The sequence below is a fragment of the Wickerhamomyces ciferrii genome, contig 00043 (genome assembly GCF_000313485.1).
Source record: "Wickerhamomyces ciferrii WGS project CAIF00000000 data, strain NRRL Y-1031 F-60-10, contig 00043, whole genome shotgun sequence".
Taxonomy (NCBI): Eukaryota; Fungi; Ascomycota; class Saccharomycetes; order Phaffomycetales; family Wickerhamomycetaceae; genus Hansenula; species Hansenula ciferrii.
In genome coordinates, this window is record NW_011887697.1 from 140,440 (window position 1) to 151,724 (window position 11,285).

The following is an 11,285-nucleotide window of genomic DNA, read 5'->3' on the forward strand; positions in this document are numbered from 1 at the left end:
ACCGAACACCGGTATAATTTCTGTATTGTGGTGACTCCGACTAGGACCCGACAATCAGGAAAGAGGTAAAATAAGCATATAAGCATCACAAATTATTGCAATTAACACTAAAAGATTGGGGCGTTTTCAAGTGGTGAACCTTTAATGAGTCTGATAAGTAGTTACGCAGTTTAGATCAGTTTGTTCTGTAGTAATTTACTACTGGTTTACGCGATTTCGATGACCCATTTGGCGGGTGAGCCTTTTTCAAATAGAGGTTTTTCTTTAACAGTAGTAAAGTATGAATTGCTTATGTAATATCACAAAAAATCAAAATAAGTCTAAGGTAGATAATCAAAAACGTATGAAAGGGGGCTCATTCGATAGCCTGGAGCTGGTTGTATCCATATATGCTCTTGTTTTAAAGTCATACACCCTCTAAAGTGGATAAATTTGTGTTTTAAAATGGTTAATTTTTTTAAATTTTTGGGGGAAATACTATGTATTTTTTTTCTCTGCTTATGTAATAAAGTATGTTCCCATAGTAAAAAACCTCTATTTGACATTTCCTCTTGGCGGGTTTACCCCGGATCGAACATCAAATTTTAAGTTTGGCTTTTCAGTATATAAAGAGATGGATTTCCCCAGTTATATACTCTTGGAATTGAATTGCTTAAACCACAATTAATTGAAATCATAAGTAATTAGTTTGTGATCATAATCGTACAAAATGGCCAAAATAACAGTTAAGAATCCAATTGTGGAAATGGATGGTGATGAACAAACAAGAATCATTTGGGAATTGATTCGTTCAAAATTAATTTTACCATTCTTGAACATTGATTTGAAATATTATGATTTATCAGTTACTTATAGAGATGAAACCAATGATCAAGTTACAATTGATTCAGCAGAAGCCACATTGAAATATGGTGTTGCTGTTAAATGTGCCACTATTACACCTGATGAAGCTCGTGTTGAAGAATTCAAATTGGAAAAAATGTGGAAATCACCAAATGGTACTATTAGAAACATTTTGGGTGGTACTGTTTTCAGAGAACCAATTGTTATTCCAAATATCCCAAGAATCATACCACAATGGGAACAACCTATCATTATTGGGAGACATGCTTACGGTGATCAATATCGTGCTACAGATATAATTGTTCCAAAAGCCGGTGAATTATCTCTAGTTTTCAAGCCTGAAGATGGTGGTGAAACTCAAGAGTATCCAGTTTTCCAATTCCCAGGTGCAGGTGTTGCTCTATCAATGTATAATACTGATGCTAGTATAACTGATTTCGCAGAATCAAGTTTTAAACTAGCATTAGAACGTAAATTAAATTTATACTCAACAACAAAGAACACAATTTTGAAAAAATATGATGGTCGTTTTAAAGATATTTTTGAAGATTTGTATGAGAAAAAATATCAACAATTATTTGAAGAATCTGGAATCTGGTATGAACATCGTCTTATTGATGATATGGTTGCACAAATGCTTAAATCTCGTGGTGGGTACATCATTGCCATGAAGAATTATGATGGTGATGTCCAATCAGATATTGTTGCTCAAGGTTTTGGATCATTAGGTTTGATGACTTCAGTGCTAATGACACCAGATGGTAAGGCGTTTGAATCTGAAGCTGCACATGGTACAGTGACAAGACATTATAGACAACATCAACAAGGTAAAGAAACTTCAACAAATTCAATTGCTTCAATTTTTGCATGGACAAGAGGATTAATTCAAAGAGGGAAATTGGATAATACACCAGATGTTGTTAAATTTGGTGAGCTAGTTGAAAAAGCTACATTGGATACCGTTCAAGTTGATGGTAAAATGACCAAAGATTTAGCTTTGGCAAGAGGTGAAACTAGTAGAGATAGTTATGTCTTGACTGAAGAATTCATCCAACTTGTTGCTAAAAGATTGGAAAGAGAGTTTCAAACAGCTTTCTGAGATTATCAGTAACACTATATAATCATCTCCGAACCATTTATTTATTAATATATTTTGATATTCGTATGACTACTTGTAGATAGATTATATGTAACTATTTAATACACGTCAACGGTCAAATCATATATCGGATTTATGTATCTGGTAATAATAGAGAAACAATAGTTACAAACTTCCGATATACGATCTTCGGTTGGGTTTCACCAAAAGATAAAAGATAAACCCAACTTCAAATCCTATAAATTCGCCAATTTTTCTTCAGTAACGTACCATGTTCATAACTTAATAAATTTTGTTTACAAAAAGCTTTAATGAATAATGTCTTACAAGGAAACAGTTGCTAAGAAGAAACAGTTCTTACAAGATCAGATCCCTAAAGAATGGATCATTAAGGATGTCAAATCCCCAAGTGAAGAGCCAAATGTGAATAAGTATATCGAATCCCCTGAATATGGATTATTATCACCAAGGGAAATTGAAATTACAAACTATACACTACAAGAGTTATTAAAAAACCAATTGGATAGGAAATTAACTGCCTTGGAAATTGCGAAAGCCTTCACTCATAGAGCTGTATTAGTTCATCAAATAACAAATTGTTGTACAGAGTTATTTCTTGATCATGCTTATAAACAAGCTGAATCGTTAGATAATTATTTGATCAAGACTGGGGAACTCATTGGTCCATTCCATGGTATTCCATTCTCACTAAAAGATCAATTAAATGTTAAAGGAGTTGCAACTTCAATTGGATACGTTGATAAGTTATTTGATGTAATCACAGATGAAGATCAGGAATCATTATTAGTCCAGCAACTACGCTCACAGGGTGCTCTTTTATATATGAAGACAACGGTTCCAATGGCCATGTTATCTTACGATACCTATTCAACTGCCTATGGTTATACAGAAAACTCGCTTAATCGAAACTATGCACCTGGTGGTTCAAGTGGTGGTGAAGGTGTTGTTATTCAAGCCAAAGCATGTATTTTGGGAATTGGTACTGATATTGGTGGTAGTCTAAGATGTCCAGCAGCTCATAACGGTATTTGGTCATTAAGACCAACCACTAACAGGTTTAGTTATATGAAGGTTTTGAACTCATTTCAGCACCAAGAAGTTATTGCTTCAACGATTGGACCTATGGCTTATAGATTGGAAGATTTAGTTTATTTTGGGGAGCACATTTTAGGTGATGAATCGATCCAGTGGATAAAAGACCCAAAAGTTCCACCATTAAAATGGCAAACAAATATTGAAATACCTGAAAAGTTAACATTTGCAGTAATGAATTGGGAGTCTACTGGAATAAAACCACATCCACCAATTATTCGTGCATTAGAAATGGTTAAGAAATCGCTTTTGAGCCAAGGCCATGAGTTGATTGAGTGGGATCCACCAATTGTAAATACGGATTTGTACAAACTTTTATGGGATGTTTTCAAAATTGATGGATTCAAAGAAGTCAAAGATGAAGCTAATAAATCAGGTGAGCCAGTTGAATATGTTTTCCTAGGACATGAAGGTATAACATCAGCTGCTGAATACTGGTCACTAGTAGCTGAGAGGTATAAGTTTCAACAAATCATTAATGATTATTGGTTATCAACAAAAGCACAAACTAATACAGATCGCCCAATTGATGGTTTATTAACACCAGGATGGCAATTTTGTGCACTTAAGCTTGGTGAATCTCCAAAATTCAACGGTGATTATTCCAAGCAGTTCAATGTCTTAGATTTACCAGCTGTGCAAATTCCTATTACAAAAGCTGATTCTAAGATTGATTTGAAGGATGAAACTTATAAGCCTTTAAATGAAGATGATCAAGATAATCATGATCGTTATGACGCTGAATTTTATCATGGTGCTAATGCAAGTGTCCAGTTAGTTGTATTGGAAAGATTTGGTGAGGAAAAAGTATTGAAGCTGGCTAATGTGGTCAAAAAAGCTGTTGAATTGCCCAACTGATGTTGTGATGATTGCAAGCATTAATCCCACTTAGATCAGTTACTATCAAGTCTCTGACCTGTAAAGATCATAAAAATTCTAGCGTTTTATTTAGTTTATTTAGCTTTTACTATTATACATTATATGAACACAGGGTAAATCAAACGAGTTCCGCGGCGGCTCGCAGGTGTAGCTGATTACATCGTCCGCGATTCCGCGAATGTGCCAGTGCTTATAAAATTTAAAATCTTCAAAACGTTGACACCTTTTAAAGAACATCACAAATATAAGCAAAAATCAAGATCTGGAGTTCCAATTGAGTATTAACTACTAATATCACAGAGATTATAGAATAGAAATGAATCTCAGTAAGGATCTTTCCAACTTATCGGTCGATCATACGACTGGCTCTTCTTTGTTCCACGACGAGGAAGTTAGCAGTAATGGAGTTGAAGATAACAACAAGGATGTTTTCCCAGATGATATTAGTGATTCTGATGGTGAATTTGATAAAGTAAACCAAGCTCTATCAGCTAATTTCTCTTATATGGAAGATAAGACTATCCATGATCAAGATGCTAAGCTCAAAGCATTTCAAGAAATCCCATTACCAGACTCAGAAAAGAAGAAATCAAGAAGATCATCATCTGCTCATTTCAGTCATCCACCACCTCCACCATCTTTGAAACCAAGTAGTGAATCTTTGGCTGCCAAATATAAAGAATCTGCTGAAGGTGTTGATGGTAACAAGCCAGCTACAAAGTTATCAACATCATATAAATTGGGTTCTATCAATGAACATGATCATGAATCAAACCAAACTCCATCACCTGAATTAATTGAATTATATGCAAATATTAAAAAATGTCGTGATCTTAGATCCAAATATCAAAAAACTTCATTACAATTACCAGAACAAAATCCTAAAAACCAAGAAGATTGGGAAATCTATCCACCTCCCCCAAGACCAACCTATAATAATAAACAAATTTTACCAGATTCTGTTCAACCAGATTCCAAGGTCTTCAGTATGGATAATGTCAAGATTCCAGAAGCTGATGAATCTGTAACTTTTGAGCTTAATAGTGATGATGTTTTTGAATTTCATGACGCTTCAACAGGATCTAAGATTATTGATGTTCCATCATTAAAAGAATACTATATGGATTTAGATAAAATTGTGGCAATTTCATCAGATGGTCCAGCAAAATCATTTGCTTTCAGAAGATTACAATATTTAGAAGCAAGATGGAATTTATATTATTTATTAAATGATTATGAAGAAACTTCAGTTTCTAAAAAAAATCCACATAGAGATTTTTATAATGTTAGAAAAGTTGATACACATGTTCATCATTCAGCTTGTATGAATCAAAAACATTTATTAAGATTCATTAAACATAAGATTAAAAATAATGCAGATGAAAAAGTCATCTATAGAGATCGTAAAGTCTTGACATTAGATGAAGTTTTCAAATCTTTGAATTTGTCAGCTTATGATTTATCTATCGATACATTGGATATGCATGCTCATAAGGATACATTTCATAGATTTGATAAATTTAATTTAAAATATAATCCAATTGGTGAATCCAGATTAAGAGAAATTTTCTTGAAAACAGATAATTATATAAAAGGTGAATATTTAGCAGATATAACAAAACAAGTTTTCAGTGATTTAGAAAATTCCAAATATCAAATGTGTGAATATAGAATTTCAATTTATGGTAGATCAATTGATGAATGGGAAAAATTAGCTGCTTGGGTTATTGATAATAAATTATTAAGTCATAATGTTAGATGGTTAATTCAAGTTCCAAGATTATATGATATTTATAAGAAATCAGGTCTTGTTTCAAATTTCCAAGAAGTTATTAAGAATTTATTTCAACCTTTATTTGAAGTAAGTCAAAATCCAGGTAAATATCCAAAATTACATGTTTTTTTGGAAAGAGTTATTGGATTTGACTCAGTTGATGATGAATCTAAAATTGATAGAAGATTCCATAAGAAATATCCAATTCCAAGTTTATGGGATGCTTCACAAAATCCACCATATTCTTATTACTTATATTACATCTATGCTAATTTAGCACAATTAAATAATTATAGATCAAAAAGAGGTTTTAATACATTTGTCTTAAGACCACATTCTGGTGAAGCTGGTGATCCAGAACATTTAATCAGTGCATATTTAACATCTGAAGGTATTTCACATGGTATTTTATTAAGAAAGATTCCATTTGTTCAATATTTATATTATTTAGATCAAGTTGGTATTGCAATGTCACCATTATCAAATAATGCATTATTTTTAACATACGATAAAAATCCATTCCCATATTATTTCAAAAGAGGTTTAAATGTTTCACTTTCAACTGATGATCCATTACAATTTTCTTATACAAGAGAACCATTAATTGAAGAATATTCAGTTGCTGCACAAATTTATAAATTATCAAATGTTGATATGTGTGAATTGGCTAAGAATTCTGTTGTACAATCAGGTTGGGAGCATAATATTAAGAAACATTGGTTAGGTAAAACTTTTGCTAAAGGAGGTATTGAAGGTAATGATGTTGAAAAGACAAATGTTCCAGATATTAGAGTTGCTTATAGAGAGGAAACATTGTTGACTGAATATGATTTGATCAATTATTACGCCAGTTTAAAAAAATAGATTATATATTTTAATTTTAATTTCTAATCATCATGTATTTTTGTTTTTGAAGCTTTATTAATTTGTAATTTGTAATAGAGAGTGCTTTATATGGAAACCTAACAAAGTTCATGAACTCCTGGTAGTTCACACCCATCTTTGTACCACTTCACCGATTTCCATCAGCTCCTGGTACTTAACAAATATCCATGAATTCCTGGTACTTAACAAATTTCCATGACCTCCTGGTACTTAACAAATTTCCATGAATTCCTGGTAGTTAACAAATTTCCATGAAGTCCTGGTGATTCGCGCACGCTCATCCGCGAAATATTTGAAAGATATTTTGCTTTCAATTAAATTACTTTACTTTTGATGTTTTAATTAATCAACAACAATCAACACAATTGAAGAGACTATTCACAAGATGGCTATTGAACTAGGTATGCTTTATGATGATAAGCAGATTTATTCAAGTACTAACACTCTTTATTTAGAGGAGAGGCAACAGGATATGTGTCCGATTTGTAAGACAGATAGATATTTAAGTCCCGACATGAAATTTCTTGTGAATCCAGAATGTTATCATAAAATGTGTGAGTCTTGTGTTGATAGAATTTATGCTTTAGGTCCAGCACCATGTCCATATCCAGGTTGTGGTAAAACATTAAGAAAGGCTAAATTCAAAGCTCAAATATTTGATGATATAGATGTTGAAAGAGAAGTTGATATAAGGAAAAGAGTTTCACAAATTTTCAATAAAAGTGGTGATGATTTTACAGAGTTGGACAAATATAATGCATATTTGGAAGAAGTTGAAACTATAATTTTCAATTTAGTTAATAAAATAGATATTGAAGAAACTGAGGCAAAATTATCAGTTTATGAAGAACATAATAAAAGTAAAATTTTGGAAAATAATAATAATAGAGAAAAAGAATATGAAGATTTTAAGAAACAAGAAGAATTAGATAAAGAATTAAGATTAAAGAAAATCATGCTTGAAAAACAAATTGAACAAGAAGAAAAAGAAATGAATGAACAGGCAAAGAGAGAAATTCTGAATAAACTATCAACTTCACAGGATCCAAATCAAATGATTAATCAAATCAAATCATCAACATTGAAAAGATCTTCAGCAAGACGTAAACAATTGAATGAAATCATCAAATCATTAAATTCAAAAGGAAACCCTCAAGAACAACAAGAATCAAATACAGTACCTTTCACTCCATTCAATGGTGATAGAGTACTTGTCAAGAATTTTAATCCATCAGAAGAGTATTATGATCCATTTATTGATGAATTACAGAAAAAGAAGGATTATATTGCAGCAGGTTTCAAAGCTGAACAAGTTTATGATAGAGTTTTAAGTGAAGCTTTTATGGGATTAGGTTGTTTTATTGAACAAGAAAAAAGTTCTATAGTTGAAGTATAATGAATTAATATATGAATGAATTTTATGACGTATAATCAAAACTTGTAATCAAAACCTGAATATTCTCATCTACTACAGATCTACATCAGGGCAATAAATATTTCTCAAAATAAGGCATAATCTTCATTAATATAACTAAACAGAATCTATCTGATGCTATAAATTAAGTAGCTAATCGCTTAAAACACAATTGATGAATTTGCAGCTTTAATTTTTTCAGCTTCTCTATACATCTCAACCAATGCATCACCAACAAATTTTGGATAATCATCAAATGAACCACTTGGTTTATGATCTTCAAAACTAACACTATCAATGATCTTTTTCAATTGATCTTTAGAGACTGGTTCTGCAACATGTGTAATATAGTACTTCTTTTGATCTTCTTCATTAAGATCTTTTGGAACTTTTGGAATATATGGCCATCCATAAGCTGGTGTATTTGGTTCAAATTTCCAACTATCTTCTAATTTACCAACATCTAATGCTTGATATCCAATATTATTGAGGAAATTTGTTGTTTGATCCTTTGCATTTGAGTCATCACCTGCAATTGGTAATGTTGTTTGAGAGTTTGGATCTTTAGTAGCAGCACTTCTAAGATGAATTGCACCAATATTATTGAAAACTTTAACTAATTTATTAGACTTATCTAAAAATTTTGCAACATATTCACTAGTTAATAATTTTTTATTATCTAATACTGCAACATTCCCATCTCTATCAGCATAATAATTTGTAGTATCAAGGATTAATTTATTTTTCAAACCTGATGATGGTAAAAGATCTTCAATAGCTTTTAATGGTATTGATAAAACAACAATATCAATGTTTTCATCATTAGCAATTTCTTTAAAAGTTTTTGAATCTGATTTTGGACCTAAATCATTAACAACATCTGCTAAAGATTCTGGACCTCTTGAATTACTCAACACAACATCATAACCAGCATTAACAGCTAATTTAGCGACACCGCCACCAATTTGACCAACACCAATGAATCCAATTGTTTGTACCATATTTGTTTATAGTAATATAGATATAGTTTTCTCTTAATTTGTGTACAACTTTGGTAAGATCAAGAACTGAATGAAGTGATATCTATCCCCTTTTATACCCATACAATTGCGCAAAGTCCAAAGCAACTTTTGAATGTACTAACAAACTTGAAAATCAAATCAAATCAACTGATTAGATTGTGTAAAGACTAAATGTAAGGCACAAGTTTAAGGAAATTTTAGACTCAATTTTGTGTCTGTGCACAAGTATTTGTAAGTTTACATCATAGTTTTTAGGTACACGATTTGAATAAATATATATGGCTCATATTGATGTACTAATTACTAATCCCGGTACTAATTTCCGACGGCGTTGATATAAACTTATTGAACTACTAATTTTAAGCCTGCAAAAACATATATTAGTGTATGTAAATGCTATAAAAACTTTCATTATACCAACAATTCCAATCAAATCTGCTTACAAAACTGAGGAATTGTTTGATTTTGCCCTTTTAGCTCTTTTATACCAATCAATCATAACTTCCAATACCAATTCAGGTGTAGTATCAATACTACCACCAACAGGTCCATCTCTTGTAGCTGAGTTCAATAAAATGATTCCATCTTCAACAGTTAATGAAGGTGATGGATAACTTTGGAAAGCAGATTTCAAATCATCATGATCTAAATTTTCTGGGAATTTTGGTATATAAGGTGTTAGATAAAATGGTGTATGTGGTTCAAATTTCCAACTATTTGAAAGTCCACCAACATCCAAGACTTTAAACCCAATTTTTTGAATGAAGTCTGTAGCTAATTGTCTTGCATCAACGTCATTACTTGAAATTGGTAAGATTGTTTGTCTTGATAAATCATTTGTTGAACTGATTCTTAGATGTATAGCATCAATGTTATTGAATACTTTAACAAGTTTATTTGATTCACCAATATATTGAGAAACATATTCAGATGTTGTTAATAATCTATCATCCAGTTCTTTAATTTGACCATCTCTAAATGTATAATAATTTGAAGTATCCAGAATGATTTTATCTTTAATCTCACCGGTTTCAAATATCTTTGGGATAGCTTTCAAAGGAACAGATAATACAATTATTTTAATATCATCAGTGATCAGATCTTTGAAAGAACCAGCTCTTGAGTTATCACCAAGTTCTTTAATAATTGGATCTAATGATTTTGGATCTCTACTATTTGTTAATAAAACTTTATAACCACCTTTGATTGCTAATTGAGCAATACCACCACCTATTAAACCAGCACCAATGAACCCAATTGTTTCCATTGTTTGAATACTTTTGATCTTACTGATCTTACTTGAATTATGGATCAACAGGATTAATGTTATCAATATCACCAGATTCCTTCAGTAATATAACAAAGTTTCACCCTTCCTCTTTCGTCTTCAATGATTGATATACATCCCAATTCAAAAAATAGGATATGAACTTCAATTTATATCACAAATTTCTTGATTAACAGTCCATCGCTCAACAATTGTTCAACAGTACAACCCATCTTCTTCAATCACATGTCTTCTTTTCAATAAGAATTTGTTCAATATAACCATTTTTAAATAAGATGAACAAATTGTTTACGGGTATAAAAGGTTATAAATACCGGTGGTTGTCGGTTCATCAGAAACTGGAAATGGTTGGGGGCCCTGTTGCTTATCCCTAATCTGATATAGTTGATTCACTGAATGTTCAAACGTCATGGGATATGGGATCACAACATCTAATTTAGAGATTGACTATAATCATTAATATGAAGATTCAATTAAGATATACAAGTTATACATGTTGATTCTAGCTCAGCTGGATCTCAAGATGAAAAGGAGGAGAATTGCAAACTACAAATTATATATAACATATTGATCAAGACGTTTTAAAAAAGTAATTACAATCATTAATCAGTCACAGATTCATTATTTCAAAACCATATGATTAATTAATGAGTTGTACGTGTATAAGAATTTTGTATAAGGTATATAAGAGTCATATCTAGTCTGCAATATATCATTATACCTCAATGTAAAGATTCTTTCTTATTCTAGTCATGAATATTATATAACTTACCTATTAATACCATATCAAATTTAATTTTCAATTATTATAAACATATAAAAGATAGTATAGCACATGATCATCACCATTAACGAGAAGCTAATTTTTTTTGTATGGGGCGTGCCCCTAAAATTGAAAAAAGTCGTGGCCGTAAAAAATGTAGATTTTTTTTGAGGGAGAAAAAATGCATTTTTTTGCTGAGGCTAGC

General features: G+C 31.4%; 6 protein-coding genes across 6 annotated transcripts; 4 read left to right on the top strand and 2 right to left on the bottom strand.

Annotated features, from left to right (window-relative positions):
• Nucleotides 1–709: 709 nt before the first annotated feature.
• IDP2 (isocitrate dehydrogenase (NADP(+)) IDP2) lies at nt 710–1,942 on the top strand (the record flags this gene model as incomplete). Its single annotated transcript, XM_011277471.1, has 1 exon — nt 710–1,942. The coding sequence occupies one exon, from the start codon at nt 710–712 to the stop codon at nt 1,940–1,942; it is 1,233 nt and encodes a 410-aa protein (XP_011275773.1).
• A 318-nt stretch (nt 1,943–2,260) lies between these two features.
• BN7_1966 (uncharacterized protein) lies at nt 2,261–3,913 on the top strand (the record flags this gene model as incomplete). Its single annotated transcript, XM_011277472.1, has 1 exon — nt 2,261–3,913. The coding sequence occupies one exon, from the start codon at nt 2,261–2,263 to the stop codon at nt 3,911–3,913; it is 1,653 nt and encodes a 550-aa protein (XP_011275774.1).
• A 337-nt stretch (nt 3,914–4,250) lies between these two features.
• On the top strand, nt 4,251–6,572 carry AMD1 (AMP deaminase; the record flags this gene model as incomplete). Its single annotated transcript, XM_011277473.1, has 1 exon — nt 4,251–6,572. The coding sequence occupies one exon, from the start codon at nt 4,251–4,253 to the stop codon at nt 6,570–6,572; it is 2,322 nt and encodes a 773-aa protein (XP_011275775.1).
• A 406-nt stretch (nt 6,573–6,978) lies between these two features.
• Nucleotides 6,979–7,989, top strand: TFB3 (TFIIH/NER complex subunit TFB3; the record flags this gene model as incomplete). The annotated part of the gene is made up of 1 exon (XM_011277474.1): nt 6,979–7,989. The coding sequence occupies one exon, from the start codon at nt 6,979–6,981 to the stop codon at nt 7,987–7,989; it is 1,011 nt and encodes a 336-aa protein (XP_011275776.1).
• Nucleotides 7,990–8,168: 179 nt separating this feature from the next.
• Nucleotides 8,169–9,008, bottom strand: BN7_1969 (NADPH-dependent F420 reductase; the record flags this gene model as incomplete). Its single annotated transcript, XM_011277475.1, has 1 exon — nt 8,169–9,008. One exon carries the CDS (start codon nt 9,006–9,008, stop codon nt 8,169–8,171), a length of 840 nt encoding a protein of 279 aa, XP_011275777.1.
• Nucleotides 9,009–9,468: 460 nt separating this feature from the next.
• On the bottom strand, nt 9,469–10,296 carry BN7_1970 (NADPH-dependent F420 reductase; the record flags this gene model as incomplete). Its single annotated transcript, XM_011277476.1, has 1 exon — nt 9,469–10,296. One exon carries the CDS (start codon nt 10,294–10,296, stop codon nt 9,469–9,471), a length of 828 nt encoding a protein of 275 aa, XP_011275778.1.
• Between the last annotated feature and the right edge of the window lie 989 nt (nt 10,297–11,285).